Source organism: Heteronotia binoei, chromosome 1, assembly GCF_032191835.1.
Source record: "Heteronotia binoei isolate CCM8104 ecotype False Entrance Well chromosome 1, APGP_CSIRO_Hbin_v1, whole genome shotgun sequence".
NCBI classification, from domain to species: domain Eukaryota; kingdom Metazoa; phylum Chordata; class Lepidosauria; order Squamata; family Gekkonidae; genus Heteronotia; species Heteronotia binoei.
This window is the reverse complement of record NC_083223.1, coordinates 259,504,955-259,526,950: the sequence shown is the minus strand read 5'-3', so window position 1 is coordinate 259,526,950 and position 21,996 is coordinate 259,504,955. Positions and strand designations below refer to the sequence as shown.

The 21,996-nt window shown below is 48.3% G+C and overlaps 2 protein-coding genes across 2 annotated transcripts in view; both read left to right on the top strand.

The window, feature by feature from the left end:
- Positions 1 to 21,996, top strand: part of FKBP2 (FKBP prolyl isomerase 2) — a 325,209-nt gene that overhangs the window by 233,663 nt on the left and 69,550 nt on the right. The window lies entirely within an intron of this gene.
- Positions 1 to 21,996, top strand: part of VEGFB (vascular endothelial growth factor B) — a 44,007-nt gene that overhangs the window by 4,486 nt on the left and 17,525 nt on the right. The window contains exon 2 of the mRNA XM_060254545.1: positions 654 to 696. Within this exon, the coding sequence (XP_060110528.1) occupies positions 654 to 696 (43 nt within the window). The remainder of the gene's footprint in view (positions 1 to 653; positions 697 to 21,996) is intronic.

The following is a 21,996-nucleotide window of genomic DNA, read 5'->3' as shown; positions in this document are numbered from 1 at the left end:
CCTTTCTGGTGATGGTGGGTTTCACGGTCCTCTCCTCACAAATGTACACCACCTCCCGTTGTGCAATCCTCCCGCCTGAGGCCGCCTCACACCCACCTATTTTGCACATGGATTTTTCATCTCCCTCACACCCAGGGCTTTTCTTGTAGCAGGAATTCCTTTGCATATTAGGCCACACATCTCTGATGTAGCCAGTCCTCATGGAGCTTACAGGAGGCCCTGTACTAAGAATCCTGTAAGCTCTTGGAGGATTGGCTACATCAGAGGGGCGTGGCCTAATATGCAAAGGAATTCCTGTGACAAAAAAAGCCTTGCTCACACCCAACTCACAATTATTATCCTGCTGCTACAGTAAGATTCCCACAACTGCTTGCGTGCCCCAGCTATGTCTGCCTGTACTGGTCATGGGGGAGGGGAGATCACAGAATTGGAAGGGTCCTCCAGGGTCATCTAGTCCAACCCCTTGCACAATGTAGGACATTCACAAATACCTACCCTCCCCTTCCCCCCACAGCATGGCTAGAAGCATGTATCATTTTTTTTAGCTGGCCCCAAGAAAGAAGATCAGGAAAAGCTGCAAGCTGGACTTTACATAGCAGGTGGGAATTAGCCCTCTTATTTCTGACCCAGTTCTCTTTCTGATCTGTTTGCAGATGATGCATCCTGAGGCTGATCCAACCCATCCATCTGGGGAAGGTAAGAACTGGGGAGGGGGCATGGCGAGGGTGTGGTCATAGCCAGGGGTACAGAATGCGGGCAAACTAGTCCTGGAACTCCCCACAACACGAGTCCCAACATATTGGTTCCCAGGGCTTTTTTTGTTGCAGGAACTCCTTTGCATATTACACCACACACCTCTGATGTAGCCAATCCTCCTGGAGCTTACAGTAGGCCCTGTAAGAAGAGCCCTGTAAGCTCTTGAAGGATTGGCTACATCAAGGGTGTGTGGCCTAATATGCAAAGGAGGTCCTGCTAGAACTCCACCCCTTGGTCACGCCCCCCTGATGTAGCCAAACCTCCAAGAGTTTAGAGGGCTCTTAGTACAGGGCCTACTGTAAGCTCCAGGAGGATTGGCTACATCAGGGGTGTGTGGCCTAATATGCAAAGGAGTTCCGGCTACAAAAAAAGGTCTGTTGGTTCCTATCACATAAGGTCAGTGGACAAACTAGTACCAGTCCCAACTTTGACCTCCAGGGCAGTGGCTCACAGAGTCCAACATGAAACCTCTCTGCTTATTGGGTGAACTGGCATTCATGTGGTTATTAATAAATTTGTCATCATTAAATAAAGCATACAAAACTAGGTAAGGCATTTATGATGTTGACATTCCATGCACACGTGATCGTAGGAAGCTGCCTAGTACCGAGCAAGATGATCAAGGTCTCCAGTGGGTTGGCATTTATGGTGATGAATGAATTTGTCGTTTTGAAATTGTAATGGAAAGGGCCATCGCGTCACAGTGGACTTATGACAGCCCCAAGAGATGTCAGAGGTGGTTTGCCATTGCCTGCCTCTGGGTAGCAACCCTGGACTTCCTTGGTGGCCTCCCATCCATGATGTGATGAGATTAGGACAGCGTAGACCATCCCGCTACATACTAAACCAGGGGTGTCAAATTCATTTTGAGAGCCAGTTTGGTGTAGTGGTTAAGTGCGCAGACTCTTATCTGGGAGAACCGGGTTTGATTCCCCCCTCCTCCACTCGCACGTGCTGGAATGGCCTTGGGTCACCCACAGCTCTTGTAGGAGTTGTCCTTGAAAGGGCAGCTGCTATAAGAGCTCTCTCAGCCCCACCTACCTCACAGGGTGTCTGTTGTGGGGGGTGGGGAGAGGTAAAGGAGATTGTGACCGCTCTGAGACTCTGAGATTCAGAGTATAGGGCGGGATATAAATCCAATATCTTATCATTATTTGTTATGAGGGCCGGATCTGACATAAATGGGTCCTTGCTGGGCTGGGCCACGTGTGTCATAAAACGTAATCCCATGTCGCAGAGAGATAAACTTATAAAGGATGCAGACAAACACAATTAAAGATTTAAAAAAAAAACTTAAAACATGCTTAAAGTATTAGCCCTCTTGCAATATTGTGGTCAGTATCAAAGCAAGCTCTCCCTCCCCCCCTCCCCGCACTTCTCCCCCAAGAGAGGAGCCTTAGCCAATGGGGAAAATGGTGGCTTTGCTCTGTAGCTTTTGTGCCGTTGTGAAATCCTGGCAAAGCAAGCTGTTATGCAGAAACAAGCAAGAGAGAAGGGAGGAGGAAGCAGACTTGCTTGACAGGAGCCTGGGGGCTGCACATTTGACACCCCTCTGCTAAACCATATAACACATTTGTGATGTTGTGATTAACATAGGAAGATAATAATAATAATAATAATAATAATTGTATGGCCTTGTGTGTGTAGTATAGCCAGGAGATCCTAAGGAGATCCGTTTACCTGAGGGACCGTCTGTCCCCACACGTTCCCCAGAGAGTACTAAGATCTGGATCTCAACATCTCCTAGTGATCCCTGGGCTGAAGGAGGTGAGACTGTCGGCCACCAGGGATCGGGCCTTTTCAGTGGCAGCCCCCTCCTGGTGGAATCAACTGCCGGAAGAGGTTAGGGCCTTGTGGGACCTCACTCAGTTCCGCAAGGCCTGTAAGACCGTTCTCTTCCGGCAAGCGTTCAGTCGACCGTAGGAGAATTCTGGAACGACTGTCGTCCTGAGAATATGAGTAACATCTAATTTGTTAGCACCAACTGTATATTGTTTTAACTTCTATTGCTTAATGGTTTTACTGATTTTATGATTGCGATCATAGTGTACTGTGATTTTGATGTAAGCTGCCCTGAGCCTGCCTCGGCGGGGAGGGCAGGGTATAAAATCGAATTAAACTTAAACTAAGATTGTCTGGCAGGCAAATAGTCTAGCTCTTTTAGCATTATGCACCACTAGGGGGCGAGCTGGACTTGGGTTTTTTTTTAAGGCAAGAGACATTTCAGAGGTGGTTTGCTATCGCCTGTCTGTGCCACAACCCTGGTATTCCTTGGAGGTAGCCATCCATTTACTAGCTGAGGCTGACCCTGCTTAGCTTCCGAGACCTGATGAGATCGGGTTAGCCTGGTCAGGGCACATAGGAAGCTGTCTTGTACTGAGACAGATTATCAAGGTCTGTGTGTCTACCGAAGGTCAGCGTTGTCCACTCTAACTGATAAGTGGCTCTTCAGGGGCTTCAAGGCCAGGGGCTTCCATGCCACCTACAACCTGATCCTTCTAAGTGGTGTTTAAATAGTGGCGCTGGGGGTGTGCTGGGGAGGGGTGGAGGTCCACATACGGAACTTTCCCCATATTCCTCTCTGTTCCTGCTGCCCCTTCTGATTCCTGGGAAGATAGTTTCCAGGGTCACACAATGTGTGCAAAGGAACAGACACACCCATCAGTGGGCTGGAGTCAGAAGAGACTAGGGGATGAAATCAACCCTGTTTCCAGAGTGGATCTGGGCTTTGTGATGGACAGTGATTTTCCTTCTTCTTTGAACATACGAAGCTGCCTTATACTGAATCAGACCTTTGGTCCATCAAAGTCAGTATTATCTTCTCAGACTGGCAGCGGCTCTCCAGGGTCTCAAGCTGAGGTTTTTCACACCTATTTGCCTGGACCCTTTTTTGGAGATGCCGGGGATTGAACCTGGGACCTTCTGCTTCCCAAGCAGATGCTCTACCACTGAGCCACCGTCCCTCCCCTTCTCATTCCAACCCTTCTCAGTCCATGCAGCAATTCCTCTGCATGCAGCTGCTGTAACCTTGGGAATGAACTCTCTACAGGTGGAAAGGGGCTGCGGGGAAGAACTCAGAGCGATAGTGTGATAGCGTATTGGCTGGTGCCTTACTATGGGCTAGATCTCTGCAGCCTTGATCATCACAAGGAGGTTGGGGAAGCTGACACTTGATAGAAAGAGCCTTCCAACAGGTGTTGGTCCTCAATTGGATAAACATATGGAGCAGAGGTCCATCAGTGGCTATTAGCCAGAGAATATAGATGGAACTCTCTGTCTGGGGCAGTGATGCTCTGTATTCTTGATGCTTGGGAGGGACAACAGTGTGAGGACTTCTAGTGTCCTGGTCCCACTGATGGACCTCCTGATGGCACCTGGTTTTTTGGCCACTGTGTGACACAGAGTGTTGGACTGGATGGGCCACTGGCCTGATCCAACATGGCTTCTCATGTTCTCTTAAGACAGAATACAATCCTGCCACTCTGTGCACAGAAAACACCTCCCATTCCCATGTTCCTCCCTGGGGAGGTTGTTCCATAATTGTGGGGCTGCCACATAAAAAGCTGCCTTGTGCACCCACCAAGCAAGCTTCTTTGATCGATGGGTCAGTCAGGAGAGACTCTCCTTGTGACCTTAATTCCTGGGCAGAATCATTTAGGAGAAGACAGTCCTTCAAATATATATGTATGACACTGCATTAAGGGGAAGTTGGAAAGTCAAAGGGCCAGGAAATCCTAGTCCAAGATTCTAGCTGTATCTGAAGAAGTGAGCAGTGACTCATGAAAGCTCTTGTTGTTGTTGTTCAGCCGCACAGTCGAGTCCGACTCTGTGCGACCCCATGGACAAAGTCACACCAGGCCCATGGAAGCTCTTACCCTGCCACAAATCCCGTCAGTCTTTAAGGTGCTGCTGGACTCTTGCTGTTTTCTATCGCTAGGCAGACTAACACAGCTATCTCATCTTGACCTAAGTCCAGGATGTGACACTGATTGCGTTCAGACATGTTAAGCCACAAACTGTGCCTGTTTGCTGCAGTGGGCATAAACATGGCTTGTCCACTCAGCCTGTATACTTCCCTTATTCCTCCCCCTCTCCCTTCTTACACCAACTCAGTTGAAAACCAGCTTGAGTTCCCTGTGACATCTAACCTGCTAGATGTATAACCTGCTTGAGAGGCAGTTTAGTGTAGCGGTCAGGGCTTTTTTTTTCTTTCTTTTAGCAGGAACGCAAAGGAACGCAGTTCCGGCTGGCTTGGTGTCAGGGGGTGTGGCCTAATATGCAAATGAGTTCCTGCAGGGCTTTTAAAAAAACTTTAAAAGCCCTGGTAGTGGTTAAGTGTGCGGACTCTTATCTGGGAGAACCGGGTTTGATTCCCCACTCCTCCACTGGCAGCTGCTGAAATGGCCTTGGGTCAGTCATAGTTCTCACAGGAGTTGTCCTTGAAAGGGCAGCTTCTGTGAGAGCTCTCTCAGCCCCACCCACCTCACGGGGTGTCTGTTGTGGGGAGAAAGGTAAAAGGAGATTGTGACCGCTCTGAGATTCAGACTATAGGGCGGGATATAAGTCCAATATCTTCCTCTTCTGAATGCAGGCACCTGGGCAAACTGGAGTTTGTTTGTCCCCCACAAACTGAGATTCAGCCCTGGCTGGGGTCTGATGTTGTGCTCTGTGCAAAAAGGGAGGGAGGAAAAGAGAGGGGGCTGCCCGGGCATGATAGACAAGCTACATTCCTTCCCACTGTGGCAAACTGGAGTCAACAGCATGAAGTATGACATTTGACATCCGAATGTGGCCAATATTATGTTTAAATTCAAACATAATCAAGAACAGCACAGTGGGCAACCACAATTGCAGTAATCAATGATAACCTCTCCGAAACCAGGCAAGATCCTGGTGTTTTCCACATGAGAACAAGTTTATACTATTTCTCCTTTGCTCCTATGTCTGACACATAACAGTGCAGCAGTGACAGGGATTACAAATAGCAGGTTATACCTGTAGTTTCCCTGCCTGGGGCAAAAGTCATCCCCCCCCACACACACCAGGGAATTTCTCCTTGGCAAATGAATGTTGTTATAGTGATATAACAACTTGTGTGTCAGTTTAACTGAATCCCCAGCTTTCATTGAAAGAAGTTTTCTCTAGCTCCTTTTGTTGCTGAAATACATCTCTCTCTGCCTGAGCTCCCCACATCTGCAATCTGGAGATAACAAGACTGGCCTACCCAGGGGTGGAATTCTAGCAGGAGCTCCTTTGCATATTAGGCCACACACCCCTGATGTAGCCAATCCTCCAAGAGCTCTTGGAGGATTGGCTACATCAGGGGTGTGTGGCCTAATATGCAAAGGAGCTCCTGCTAGAATTCCACCCCTGGGCCTACCTTACAGGGAGGATTGCCAGCTCCAGGTTTGGAAATCCCTGGAGATTTGGGAGCAGAATCTGGGGAGGGTAGTGAGAGAAGCCTCGGTGGGGTGTAATGCCAGAGAATCCACCTTCCAAAGCGGCCATTTCTTGTCTGGAAATCGGTTGTAATTCCGGGAGATCTCCCAGTCCAACCTGAAGGTTGGCAACTGCATTGACTGGGCTTTTGTAACAATAAGACAGTGCCTCCTTCTGTACATGACCCTTCCCTGTGTTCGCTAAACCTGTGGGGAGGAGCAGAGGGCATGAACATGCTGGCTCAGCCCCTCACCTCTGTGTGATTGCCAAGTCCAATGAACTGCGGAGGAAACATCCACACATACACTCCCCCCTGCCCTACGATTGCTAGTGCCATGTTGGGATCATCATCTTCAAGTAGTTGAAGAGCTGTCATATTGAGGATGGTGTAGAATTGTTTTCTGTGGCCCCAGAAGGTTGAACCAGAACTAACAGATTGAAAATAAATCAGAAGAGTTTCTGGCTCAACATTAGGAAGAACTTCCTGACGGTTAAAGCAGTTTCTCAGTGGAACAGGCTTCCTTGGGAGGTGGTGGGCTCTCCTTCCCTGGAGATTTTTAATCAGAGGCTAGGTGGCCATCTGACAGCAATGAAGATCCTGTGAATTTAGGGAGAGGTATTTGTGAATTCCCTGCATTGTGCAGGGGTTGGACTAGATGATGTTGGGCGTCCCTTCCAACTCTTGTGGTTCTATGGGAAGTACTTGAAGATTTGGAACCTGAGAAGGCTAGGGCTTGGAGAAGAGGGGGACTTCACTTCAGTGGGGTAGAATGCCATAGAATCCACCTTTCAAAGCAGCCATTGGAACTGATCTCTGCAGTCTGGATATCAGTTGTAATCCCAAGAGGTCTCCAGCCAGCACCTGGAGGTTGGCAATCCTACTCCCTTCCCTGTGATTGTGGATGCTGTGCAAAGGCACTGTGCTCCCAAGCTAGGGACTCTCATAATCACACAGAGAGGGATTAGAGTGCTCCTGCTTGGTCTCCCTCTGCACATTCGGTTCATGTGGGGAAGGGCTGTGTGTACAGATCTTTGGGGTCACATGATCTGAATGCTGAAAGTAAGGCTGCCAACCTCCAGATGCAGCCCAGAGATCTCCCGGAATTACAACTGATCTCTGGACAAAAAAGATCAGTTCCCCTGGAGAACATGACTGCTTTGGAGGGTGGACTTTGGTGGGGAGGGACAGTGGCTCAGTGGTAGAGCATTTGCTTGGTAAGCAGAAGGTCCCAGGTTCAATCCCTGGCATCTCCAACTAAAAAGGGTGCAGGCAACTAAAAAGGATCCAGGCAAATAGGCATGAAAAACCTCAGTTTGAGACCCTGGGGAGCCACTGCCAGTTTGAGTAGACAATACTGACTTTGATGGACTGAGGGTCTAATTCAGTATAAGGCAGCTTCATATGTTCATATGACTCTATGGCATTCTACTCAGCGGAAGACCTTCCCCTCTGCTCTCCCTAGTATCCAGTCCCAAATCTCCAGGAACTCCCCAAATTCAGAGTTGGCAACCTGGCTGAAAGTGCTGTATGAATGCAAACATTATTAGTTTTTGAACTGTAATTGCCATACACATAGGCAAAAAGAATATGCAGTATTTTGCACTGTGTGAGCAAAGCATTCCGTATAGGTTGGCACAATAAGGCTTACAGCAGCCTTGCAAGGTAGGTCAATACTGATCTTCTCAGTTTACAGATGGAGAACTGAGAGAGAACAGTTGCCAAAGGCCAGCGGGTGAGTTTGTGTCAGAGGCAAGATTTGAACCCGTGACCTTCTGGTTTACAACTCAATCCCTTGGCTCCTATGTTCCACTTCCATGCATGCAGAACAATTAGAAGCCAATAAAAACAAACAAAGGAAAGGAGCCAACGAAAGAAAAGTACTGATAAACGGGGAAAACAGAAATGTTTCTAAAGGTCATACAGTACACATGCAAAATTTCAGCTAAACAAATAGTGCATATTTCTCTCTGGCAGATATAGTGCCATGTATCTGAAGTGGTGAGCAGTGACTCACGAGAGCTCCTCTCCTGCCACAAATTTTGTCAGACCAATTTCCCACTCACCTTACGCCACTCTCACATTCCTCTTCTCAGTGGGGCTTCCTTCCAATTTCATGCTATCTGCCCTGGGGCTGCAGCTAGCGTCAGCTTTTTTGCGCCGCAAACAGAAACCTCTAAAAACCAGTTTCTGTTTGCTGCACGAAAAAGCCAACCCTAGTCAGCCCCAGGCAGATAGTGTGAAATCAGAAGGAAGCCCCGCTGAGAAGAGGAATGTGAGAGTGGCGTAAGGTGAGTGGGAAATTGGTCTCAGTCTTTAAGGTGCTCCTGGGCTCTTGCTCTTTTCTACCGCTACAGACAAACTAACAAAGCTACCAATCTCGATCTGTCTGTCATGTTAGGGTTAGAGTGTCGAGCTGGGATTTAGGAAACTCTGGGTTCAAATCCTCTCTCTGCTGTGAAAGTTTACTGAATGACCTTGGACCAGTCAGCCTCCCTCAGCTAAATGCTACCTCAGAGACTCAGAGCAGCTTACAATCTCCTATATCTTCTTCCCCCACAACAGACACCGTGTGAGGTGGGTGGGGCTGAGAGAGCTCTCACAGCAGCTGCCCTTTCAAGGACAACTCCTACGAGAGCTATGGCTAACCCAAGGCCATTCCAGCAGGTGCAAGTGGAGGAGTGGGGAATCAAACCCGATTCTCCCAGGTAAGAGTCTGGAATGCTGTAGTTAGCTACTGTGAGTCCCTACTGGGAAGAAAAGTGGAATAAAAATATACAAATCAAATAACTTGTCTCTGCCCACGAAAGTAAGCATAGTAGGTTTGGGACACACAATCATTTCCCAGAGATAACAGATTAGGAGATATATCCTCCGTTAGAACTGCCCTTCAGTGGATTTTGCTTTCCAACATGACGTTTGTAATGAATGTCCCTTTCCTGTGAAGAATGTAAAATACTGGGTTCGATGCATTATTGTTCAACAGGAATGTGCTTTATTACTAGCTTCATAACAAGACAAAATGGCATGGCCATGACCAGTGTTCCCTCTAAGCTGAGTTAGCGTGAGCTAGCTCATAGATTTTTAGCCTCCAGCTCACACATTTTTGTCTTAGCTCAGGAAAAATGGCCCCAGAGCTCACAACTTAATGCCAGTAGCTCACAAAGTAGAATTTTTGCTCACAAGACTCTGCAGTTTAGAAGGAACATTGGCCATGACCCTGCTTATATGCATGTCCCAGAACCACCCAAATTCCCATACCAAATCACGGCAGTCAAGCTTCGTGCCATAACTGCTCATTGGTTCCCTTTTAGAGTCCAGAACTCAGAATATATCCCAAGCATTCCCGCGGTTGCCCGGGTGCGTGAAAGCCTCCCGCCAAACATAAAGTCCAGTACATAACAAATACATAATTTGCCCATGTGATGTACCCACTTCTTGGGTAGAGCAGGAACTTGTGGCAAAAGGATCTGTCCCTTGCAGAAAATACAACTGGCACTAGGAATCATAGAGTTGGAAGGGACCTCCAGGATCATCTAGTCCAACCCCCTGCACAATGCAGGAAACCCTCAAATACCTCCCCGCCCCCACAATGACACCTCCTCCACACCCAGAAGATAGCAGAAAAAAACACCCCTCCAGGATCCCTGGCCAAACTGGCCTGGAGAAAAATTGCTCCTTGACCCCAAAGTGGTGAGTAGCATTTTCCTGAGGGTGCAAGAAAGGCCACAAGAACTAAGCACTGATACAATGCAACCCTTCCTGCCCTCTTTCCCATGATCTGCCTAAGTTCACAGATCAACATTCCTGTCAGATGGCCATCCAGCCTCTGATTAAAAACCTCCAAGGAAGGAGAGCCCACTACCTCTCGAGGAAGCCTGTTCCACTGAGGAATCGCTCTAACCGTCAGGAAGTTCTTCCTAATGTTGAGCCGGAAACTCTTTTGATTTAATTTCATCCTGGTGGTTCTGGTCTGACCTTCTGGGACTATAGAAAACAACTCTGCACCATCCTCTATATGCCAGCCCTTCAAGTACTTGAGGATGGTGATCATATCACTTCTCAGATGTTTCCTCTCCATGCTAAACATACCCAGCACTTTTAACCTTTCCTCATAGCACTTGATCTCCAGACCGCTCACCATCTTTGTCGCCCTCCTCTGGACCCATTCCAGCTTGTCTATATCCTTCTTAAAATGTGTTGCCCAAAGTTTAACACAATATTCTAGGTGAGGTCTAACCAGAGCAGAGTAAAGCAATACCATCACTTTGCGTGATCTGGATGCTATATTTCTGTTGATACAGCCCAAAATCACATTGGCCTTTTTAGCTACCACATCACACTGCTGGCTCATGCTCAGTGTATGGTCCACTAAGACCCCTAGATCCTTTTCGCACATACTACTGCCAGACAAATCTCCCCTATCCTGTGAATGAAGGAAAATGCACAATCTTGCAGAAGAAGCAGTCTTCACTGTAGAGCAGGGTTTCCCAAACTTTTCTTTCCCGTTGCCCAGTTATTTTTACACTTCTCCTTCGTGGCCCACTAAAATTTGGGGGTGGAGCCAGGAGACTTTTGGGGGTGGAGCTGGGAGACAGAAATGATGTCATTTCCTGTGGTGTCAAGGACCAAGTGATGTCACTTCCGGGACACACTGAACCAAAACTCCACCTTTTCCTGTGATGTCACTTCCAGGGTACTCCCCCAAATCCGCTTCTTCTTTGGAAGTAAATTCATTTTCAGAAAAATCTCTCTGAAACTCATGCTGAGCAAAAATGGGGGTGGAAAGTAGGCGGTCCTCTCTTTTCACCCCTACACCTGCATGCACCTCTCTGTTTGTGTATTTTTCTCCCGCTTGCAAGCACTCCTAATGCCCATGTTCAATTGCCTGCACTAGCTACACATCCCTTCCTCAACAGCACTGGCCAGTGTATGCAATTGGTAGTGCTATTGCCATTGCCATCGGAAATGCCACCCACACTGGGCCCTGGCAGTTGCTCTACCTCAAAATATGCTGACACATTTAGTAGGCCTTCCCTCAGCTGCTACTACTAGAACCCTGCCTCAAGCTACGACCAAGCTTTTTACAGCTATTTTTCATACTTTTCTTTGGTTGAAACACTGGGAAATTGCTGTGAAAGGCAGCAGAGAATTGTACTGCAATGAATGAATTAATTTCAAGTTATATGAAGTTCATACAAGCTTCCTGCAGTTATCCCAAAAAAGGATATTTATGAGGGGCTTGCAGCTTTTTACTGGTGGTGTTTCCCACACCTTTAAAAGAAACCTGTTGTGCAGATACTTAGCCAAGTGAACTACTTTCATCCTTTTTAATATCTACAGGAGGTGTTTAATTTTGGTGTCAGACAGCTGTTAAAAGCAGGACCAGTAAAATGGTGCCAGGTTCATAGTACCATCTCTTCCAGTGCTGTTGAGATATACCACAGTAATCTCCAATAATCTCTTTCTGCCCCACACCTCTTACTCTCACTCACACAGAAATCTCATAGAAGGCCACCTGGCTACAACTGGGGGTGCCAACTTTTCATTGGCAGAGCTCCTATGTCTGCAACAACAGTATGACGAACAGAAAAGTTTCATTCAGCTATTCTGTCCAGTCCAAAATTCCCTCATACAATGCCCCAAAAGCACCAGAATGTCCTCCAGTAGGGCCAGGGCACTAGAAGCCCTCCCACTGCTGCTTCCTCCCCCCCAGCACCAAGAATACAGACAGAGCATCACTTGCAGGGAAAGAAAAAGGGGGGGACAAAGGGAAAAAAACCCCCTTCCTCACCATCAGATGACCCCAGTCAGCAAAAATTCTGCCCAGAGGTCGTTTGGTTAAAAAAAAAACAGCTACTGGAATGCCCACTCCCCGCCCCTCCTGGCTGAAAAAAACACACACACCCTTCTTTGCCGCCCAGGCATCCCAGGGAAATCTCCCCAAAAGAACATACTGCAAGACACATGAAAGCTCATACCTTGAAGAACACTTCATGGGTCTAAAATGCCAATGGATGCCAGCTTTTCTCTCAAACACTGGGAGCGGGGGAGAAAGAAGGAGAGGCAGCCCAGCTCCTCTCTGCACAACACAGAGATGGGGCGGGGCTAGCTTTGGCTTTTCTTGTGACCCAGTAGTGAGGTTTCCATGGCCTGGTACCGGGTCACGACCCTGCAAATGGGAAACATTGCTGTAGAGACATATGGAAGAAAGAGACGGCTTTCTCACAAACCTGGGCCACCTTGGTAAAAATCGGTCTGCTACCACCCACTGAGTATGCAACGTTATCAAATGTTCCCCAAGTGAAAAATTAGGACATAAAAACAGCATTCCAGACATGCATTATTTAAATGTTTATATAGCATATTTATTATATACATACACAACATGCAGGCATACATCCAATGAAACCCTTATGTCCGAAGGCCAGCAGCCAACTCCTTAAAGTTAGGTTGGATTTCTGTTAGCTGTTTACCACTTTTTTAAAGGTCTGGGGGACCTGGGATTTGATCCTCAGGGTGAGGCTATTATTCACTACAAAAACAGCTCTCCTTAGCTGTCAGAAGCCATGGCACGTAAGGCACAAGGAATGACCCAAAGATCCTAAATCCAGTTTGCTGAGCCAGTTTAAGAACATAAGTACGTAAGAGAAGCCATGTTGGATCAGGCCAATGGCCCATCCACTGTGTCACACAGTGGCCAAAAAACCCAAATGCCATCAGGAGGACCATCCGTGGGGGCAGGACACTAGTTTGGTGTTGTGGTTAAGAGCAGCGGACGCTAATATGGAGAACAGGGAGTAAGAACATTGGGGTAAGAACATAAGAGAAGCCATGTTGGATCAGGCCAGTGGCCCATCCAGTCCAACACTCTGTGTCACACAGTGGCCAACCCCCCCCCCCCAATGCCATCCGGAAATTCATAAGTGGGGCTAGAAGCCCTTCCACTTTGCACCCCTCCCCTCGCCCCAAGCACCAAGAATACAGAGCATCACTGCCCCAGACAGTTCCAACAATATGCTGTGGCTAATAGTATGGACCTCTGCTCCATATGTTTATCCAATCCCCTCTTGAAGCTGACTACGCTTGTAGCTGCCACCACCTCCTGTGGCAGTGAATTCTATATGTTAATCACCCTTTGGGTGAAGAAGTATTCCCTTTCATCAGTTCTAACCCAACTGCTCAGCAATTTCATTGAATGCCCACAAGTTCTCGTATTGTGAGAAAGGAAGAAAAGTACTTCTTTCTCTACTTTTTTCATCCCATGCATAATTTTGTAAACTTCTATCATGTCACCCCCGCAGTCAACGTTTCTCCAAGCTAAAGAGCCCCAAGCGTTTTAACCTTTCTTCATTGGGAAAGTGTTCCAAACCTTTAATCATTCTAGTTGCCTTTTTCTGTACTTTTTCCAATGCTATAATATCCTTTTTGAGGTGCAGTGACCAGAATTGTACACAGTATTCCAAACGAGACTGCACCATCAATTTATACAGGGGCATTATGATACTGGCTGAGTGTGCATGAGTGACCTTGGGCCAGCCACAGTTCTCTCAGAGCTCTCTTAACCCAAATACCTCACAAAATCCCTGTTGTGAGGAGAGGAAGGGAAGTTGTAAGCCGCTCTGAGACTCTGACCAGTTTCGTACTAGACCTTTAATCCTGGTTTATCTGTCCCCAAGCTGACATTCTTCACAAAAATAATGGAATCATAGAGTTGGTTTATCTGATTCTATGATTCTAGTGCAGAATGCAAGTTTGGGGACAGGGCTAAACCAGGATTAAAGGTCTAGTGCGAAATTTGTCTCTGGGTGAAGGGCAGGGTATAAATCCAAGCCCCTGTGATGGAAAGTGACTTCAAGTCACAGCTGACTTATAGTGACCCCTCATGGGGTTTTCAAGGCAAGAGACGTTCTGAGGTGGTTTGCCATGGCCTCCCTCTGCCTTGGTGGTCTCCCATCCAAGTATGAAACAGGCCCAGCTCTGCTTAGCAGCCAAGATCTGATGAGATTGGGATAGCCTGGGCTATCCAGGTCAGGGCACTGTTGACTAGAAGTGCCTTCAAGTTGCAGCTAACATTTGGCAAACCTGGAGGGTTTTCAAGGAGAGAGACAAACAGGGGTGATTGGCCATTGCCTGCGTCTGCATAGCAACCCTGGACATCCTGGGTGGTCTCCAGGCCCATAGCTAACCAGGGCCCCCCGGGGCCTGGCCCCCTGACAATTTTTTTTTTGGGGGGCCCTCACCCCCAGGCTGCTGCCTCCCTCCTGCATGATTTAAATCACATGGGAGGGGCATCCAGGAGCAGCTGCTGCCCCTCCCATGCCATTTATAGGGCTCAGAAATCAGCTGATCGGTGGGGTCTAAATTATACAAGAGCGGTGGCAGGAGCTGACACCAGCCTCCTGCACAATTTCCCCTTCTCCATGGCCCCCTCCCCCTGCGGCCCCTAGCGACGGGGCTGGTGGTCTCCCATCCAAATACTAATCAGGGCTGACCCTGCTTAGCTTCCAGGGTCTGAGGAGATGAGATTAGCCTGGCCCATCCAGGTGAGGGCAAAAACCACAAAAGCCCCCACCCACTTATCCCCAAATGTCCTAAATGCTCTCTAGATTGCCCCCTTGGTGGTCTGTATGTAAGGAATCACAGATCTATAGTAGTAGAAACCACCAGGCGGCAGGCCTGTAGCCACAGGGGTGTCACGAGCTGGGGCCAGGCCAGGCGAAGTCCAGGGGCAGTCCAAGGTCTGTAACTGGTGAGCAAGAGTGTCCAAGGTGCCAAAGCCAAATCGTCGTCCAGGTATCGTAGGTCAGAGGTTCAGAAGCCATAGTCAGGGGGTCCAGAAGTCAAGCCAAGGTCAGGAGGTCCAAAGTCAAGAGCCGAAGTGGATGCTAGGACGTCAGGTAGATGACTAGTTGCTTCCACAAAGCCTTCTCTCAAAGCCTACAGCTATATAGCCCTCTGCTGTCTGTTGCCCATTTGGGCTAATTGCTGATTCAGAGGGCAGCCAGGATCCTGCTGGGACTCAAGCACCCTCACTCCTAGAAGGGCCAGAATCCTTTCAAAACTCAGGGCGCGTCTTGCTTGTGAGCGTGCCACCCTCCTCCGATCCCTGAGGTCCTGACGAAGGTCACGCACATGAGCCACCCGAGAGGGCGAGGCAGGGGGGCTTGGATCTTCTCCAGCAGGAGGCAGGGGCACTGGTGCAGGTGGCAGGGGCACAGTTTCGTCTGCAGGCTCGGCTTCTTCTGCAGGGCCCCCAGCACCCATGACAAGGGGGGCCTGTAGGGGCACTGCCCCCTGACTTACAGGCAGGGCCCCCTGACTCCCAGAGGGGTCCTCTGGGGGTGCAATCTGCTTTTTTTCTGTTTCTTTTTGCCATGGCTGAGCTGGTGAAGTGTCATCAGTGGCAGCTGGAGCTGGGAGAACTGAGCAGGGCACTTTGCACTCCAGCAGCAAAAGCAGAAGATGGAGAGGAGGGAGGCGGAGAAGCAAAAGGCAGAGGTGGAGGAAGCCACATGGAATTGGCTGGGGAGGTGGGGGACGGATGGAGCTGCTGGCTGCAAAGCACCAGAGTGGGGGAGAGGGAGGTGGAAGAAATCCCCCGTGTGAGCCAAAATGCCCTCAAAATGAGGATGGGGAATTGTCAGGTGGGCACCTGGCTTAATCAGGATCTTTTACCTGTGTATACAGGATTCCACGTCCAGAAATTAATGCTTAAAAGTATTAGGGACTCTAATTAAGTAAAAGAATTAAAATTTATTCCAGAAAAATATAGGCTTACATACAAGATAAAATACTCATAAAATCATTCATACAGTCCTAAGAAAAATAGAGAGCGATATAGAGACAACACATGGGTAGACAAACAGGGCGATAATTACCGATTGTAGTCTTCAAGGAAGGCTCCAACGGCGACAAAAGAGGACGGGGGAAATGGGACCCTCAACTGTGGCCAGAATCGGGGATGGATCTAGACAGCGGAACTGGGGTACTACTAGATGCACACATGAGTGGAGTTGGGTCAGAGGTTAAATAGACTACCTTGGACCCTCAAGGGATGGGAGGTACAGGGGTGGATGACAGGTGGTCAGCTGGTACATGACCTCAGAAAAGGAAAGGCTCTGCGGTGACCATAAGATCTGGACTTGTGCAGTAGCCAATAGCCAGTTAATTGGCAACCCCTGATTGGACGGTCATAGCTAGCCAATTAGTGGATTTGGCCTTAGTTACCTGATTGGCTGTCCAGGTAGCAAAGGGCCAAGGGGGAGGCTCCAGGATGACTTTTGGGGAAAAGAATGGGGGAAATTACTGGGTGGAGGTGTGCTTAAGACTATTAAACTTATCTAAAAAAGTGACAATAGATGGCCAAATTGCTACCTAAGGTAACACCCGGTTTACACAAAGGAACTTGGCTCTGGCTGAAGATGGTCTTCCTCTTCTCTAGTCTTCTCTTGGCACCAGCCTTTGTCTTGAGTTCCATTAGACAAAGGCTTAGGCGGTCTGGCAGGATCCACACCTAAGATAAGCTTGATTGCCTTATGCAGAAGTTGAAGCAGCTGTTGGATACGTGAGTCTCTTGCTTTGCTGTAATGGAGTCAGGAAAACAAGATGGATTCTGGTGGTGTTAGCCTTTGGTTCATGGAAACAGGCTGGAAACTGTTTGCCTGTACAGTTCATGGTGGTGTGGCTTCTTCCACTGCAGCAGCCAAGACTGGGCACACAAGGAGCAGCTGGAAGCTCGTCTGTAGTTCTGGCTAACACCCATCCAGAGATGTAGAATGCTGCTGCAAAGCTGAGGCTTATAATATCCACATAAGCCTTAGAAACCGTGGGCAAAGTCCACTTCTGAGAGCAGATGTGTGCGAGTCAAAACTCCAGGCACCCTGGCAACCATACTGGTGATCACGATGTCCATGTGTATGAAAAGTAGGGGGCTTTTCCTTACACCTGCTTGCACACAAAGTACAGTCCCTTCTTGACTCCCAAGTTCTAGTGTTGGCTGCCTTGACTTGGCCACATTCAGAGCCTCCAGCTTTTGCCCCTACCCCAGAAAGCTTCTGAGCAGTGGCAAGCCCTACACTGAATGGGAAAGGGTGCCCCCTGACTTCTTAAAAAGCCCCCTGACTTTTAAAATCCTGGCTACAGCCCTGCCAGGCGGGGAGTTTATATTGGGGTGCGCATGTTTTAAAAAGCTGTCCTGGTTCCGGCGTATTACTGCAACGGGAGGGTGAAACAGCAAAGATTAAAGATGACCTTTCCTCTGAACAATCTTAACTTTTTTCAATTAAATGGCAAGTCCCCTCTCGTTCCCTTCAATATCTCTCATAAGCATCTGCATTGTGGCTTTGTTGATATGTGAGTTTCTATAAACTGAAGTGATTAATCCGCTGATGAATCACTTAAAAGGCAGACCATAAATCAAAGAAAAACCCTCTGTCCAAGGGCTCATGTTTAATGCACTTTTGGGAAACTGGGGGAAAGGATATGGTTTAACTACTGGCTAGAGTGAGAACTCCTGGGACTTCTCAGCCCTGGAAAAGGGGAGCAGGCACTAAATGTTCAGAGCTGGCGAGCATTGGAAGGGGAGAGGGTGGATAGGGGAGCCAGTGGTGGGAGGGAAGGGAGCAAACGGGATTCTTTGGTCAGGGGGGAACCGACCTTTGAGATAAAAGCTGCATTTTCAGCTGGGGGGGAAGCAATAGATGCAGCTGGTGAAAGCGCTGATAGATTGCAAACCAGGACTCCTGGGTTCTTTAAATGCCTAGTAGGCCTACCTCTTGGAGATTCCAGTCACCAGGACTTCTGTATGCTTAAAGCTCGAAGGAAAATAATCGGTTGTCGTGGTCACAATAGAAGTGGTGTGGGCGCCAGGAAACAGGGCGGGAGGGCTGCAACATTGGGTTGAATAGTTAAATTAATAGATGAAAGTCTGTTTTGCTTGGCCCTGTGTGTCTCTGATTACTCAGGCCACAGATTTCACACCCCCCCCCCCCCCGCAAAACTCAAGTCTCAGCTGACTTATGGGCTTTCAAGGCAAACGAGAAGCAGAGGTGGTTGGCCTTGGCCTTCCTCTGCAGAGCCTTCCTTGGTGGTCTCCCTTCTAACTATGGGGAAAACTTCTGAGAAAGAAATGCCGTCATTTTGGCCCAGGCTTATAAGCAATAGAGTGATTAACATTTTGACATGTTACTGTTTTATTGGTTTCTCACGCTCATGCTACCCAGATCAAAGTTTTGCTCAATTTGTTTTGCCAGTTTGGTGTGGAGAGCCAGTTTGGTGTAGTGGTTAAGTGTGCGGACTCTTATCTGGGAGAACCGGGTTTGATTCCCCACTCCTCCACTTGCACCTGCTGGAATGGCCTTGGGTCAGCCACAGCTCTGGCAGAGGTTGTCCTTGAAAGGGCAGCTGCTGTGAGAGCCCTCTCCAGCCCCACCCACCTCACAGGGTGTCTGTTGTGGGGGAGGAAGGTAAAGGAGATTGTGAGCCGCTCTGAGACTCTTCGGAGTGGAGGGCGGGATATAAATCCAATATCTTCATCTTCTTCTTCTTGTTAATTTTACTATTCTGTCATTGGATTTTAAATTTGTACCATTTTGCATTCTAAACCACTGCCTACCAGCTATATGCAGCTCTGCCCACTGTACCGGATTCCTTGTCTGAATAAATGTGCATGCACACATGAAAGCTTACATTCTGTAAAACCTTATTGGCCCTAAAGGTGCAATTTGACTCCTACTTTGTTCTACTAACCCTGCTTAGCTTCCAAGATCTGATGAAATTGGTCTCTTACCCCACGCCCCCTTCTCCCACTCCCAATTAGAAGAGGGATTTCCCTGTGTATGTTAGATGATGCCCACTCCCAAATTCTTTTTAGATGATGCCCACTCGTATTACAGTAGAGATATCTCGGCACAGGTATTCCAGGAAGAAGTAGGAATGCCTCTATTTAGAGACTACCCGCACATATCACTGCAAACACCATGTTTGAAGAGGCATTCCTTCCTTGCATGTTTCTTTTAGGACAGCACCTTTTACACATTGTCTTAAAACTGGGATGGCCAGTAGGACTGGAGTAAAAAGTCCTGACCCTTTAACAGAGGCTTAATGTGTGGAAATGGACAAGTGATAGTTTTCACAGCATGGAGGTAAATAACATCCCCTTAAAGAGCAGCAGGGAGGGTAGGCAGCTTGGGATAGCCTGATCCAGGGCTTTTTTTGTTAGAAAAACCAAGCAGGAACTCATTCGCATCACTGCCAGCTGGAGATCAGTTGTAAAAGTGGGAGACCTCCAGACCAGAAAAAGCCTAGGAGGAACTTATTTGCATAGTAGGCTGCACCCCTTACGCCAAGCCAATCAGAACTGCGTTCCTGTGTGTTTCTGCTTTAAAAAAAAAGTTCCGGGCTGATCTCAGAAGCTAAGCAGGGGGAGACCATTGAGGAAGACTCTGCAGAGGAAGGGAAAGGCCAACCAAGTAGGGTTGCCAGCCTCCAGGTGGGGCCTGGAGGTCTCCCACTTTTACGACTGATCTCCAGCTGGCAGAGATCAGCTCCTCTGGAGAAAATGGCTGCTTTGAAGGGTGGACTCTATGGCACTGTACCCTGCTGAGGCCCCTCCCCTCCCCAAATCCCACCCTCTCCTGGATCCACCCCCAAAGTCGCCAGGTATTTTTCAACACAGACCTGGACACCCTACAACCAAGTCTATTTAATCACTTGCCTTCAAAGGCCCTTGCTGGGGTCACAATAAACCAGCTACAACTTGACAGCACTTTAAAAAGGTAAAGGTAGTCCCCTGTGCAAGCACCAGTTGTTTCCGACTCTGGGATGACGTCGCATCATGACGTTTTCACGACAGACTTTTTTTTCTGCATGGTTTGCCATTGCCTTCCCCGGTCCTCTACACTTTCCCCCCAGCAAGTTGGGTACTCATTTTACCAACCTCGGAAAGATGGAAGGCTGAGTCAACCTTGAGCCGGCTACCTGAACCCAGCTTCTGCTGGAATCGAACTCAGGTCGTGAGCAGAGCTTGGACTAGCTTACCACTCTATGCCATGGGGCTCTTCACATACACCACTTTACATACACACAAAGATAAGAATATATTTTCTTCCAGGCAACTGGCGACCTTATTTATAACAATGCTTTGATTTCGATGGTTGGGGTTTTTTTTCTTCCTATGCAAGTTGATACAATCTTAATTAATTGCCAAAACTGTGTCAAGATCTAATCAGCCCAAATAATGATAGTACTTAGCCATTAAATAGCATAATTTATGAACTCAAAAGTGCTCTCCTATATTATTTTGGCTGTTCTGATCACAGTATTCTGAGGTAGGCTGATGCTGTTTTGTGGCTGGGGAAAGCTCAGGTTAAGAGGGGTTTCCAAATTCCATCTAGTAAATCTGTGGAAACAATGAAATTCCCACCTTGCAAGATAAGGTATTCTGTTCTTTCCTGTCCCAATTTTCTCTGCGGATCAGAATCCCATGTGATGAACACAGGAAGTTGCCTTATACTGAATCAGACCTTCAGGGTCAGCACTGAGAGCCAGTTTGGTGTAGTGGTTAAGTGTGCAAACTCTTATCTGGGAGAACCGGGTTTGATTCCCCATTCCTCCACTTGCAGCTGCTGGAATGTCCTTGGGTCAGCCATAGCTCTTGCTTGAAAGGACAGCTTCTGTGTGAGCTCTCTCAGCCCCACCCACCTCACAGGGGGAGAAGGTTGTGAAATTCCTGGAGATTTGGAGGTGAAGCCAGGAGGGGGTGGAAACATCAGCAGGACATGTTTTCCTGGATGCCAGTCTCCAGGTGGGGACAGGAGATCCCCTGGAATTACAGCTCATCTCCAGACTGGAGAAAACGGAGGCTTTGGGGTGTGAACTCTGGCACTGTGCCCCACTGAGGTCCTTGTCCTCCCCAAATCTCTAGGAGTTTCCCAATCGAGATCTGATGACCCTACTCCCCCATTCCCTGCTGGTGGCCAGAGAGGACCTGGGAATAGGGCTGTCAGCCTCCAGGTGGGGCCTGGAGATCTCCCGCTTTTACAACGGATCTTCAGGTGGCAGAGATCAGCTCCCCTGGAGAAAATGGCTGCTTTGAAGGGCAACGTACCAGGCTGAGGCCCCTCCCCTCCCCAAATCCCACCCTCTCCTGGATCCACCCCCAAAGTCTCCAGGTATTTTCCAAAACAGACCTGGCAACCCTACCTGGGAACACCAGTCAGCAAAGCAGCCATTTTCTTCAGGGGAACTGATCTCTGTAGTCTGGAGGTCAGTTGTAATTCCAGGGGATCTCCAGTCCCCACCTGGAGGTTGGCAAGCTTATTTACAAAGTCATATTTTCCTGCTTAACCAAAGGAAGGGGGGGGGGACACAGCATAAATATGAAGCCTGAATATGGTTGTCAATTCCAGGTTGGCAAATTCCTGAAGATTTTGGGGTGAAGCCAGGGGAAGGGTGGGACTGAGCCTAACAGCACGGAATGCCATAGAGTCCACAGTACAAAGCGGCCATTTTCTCTGGGGGAAGTGATCTCTGTTGTCTAGAGATGAGCTGTAATTCCAACAGATCCCTTGGCTCACCTAGACTTTGGCAACCCCAAGACTTAATATGCTGCACGTCCTCATAAAATCCTCATGACGGCAATTTTGGGAGCACGCAATGGAAAGGGACATTCCAGTTTTTCCTCCCCCTCCCATTCTTCCTCATGGGCCTGCACCTTTTCATTTCTGCAATGACGTCAATAGAGCATACCTGGGAAATGGTCCTCTTCCTTTAATAAAGGCTTAATGAGGTCTCATTTACCT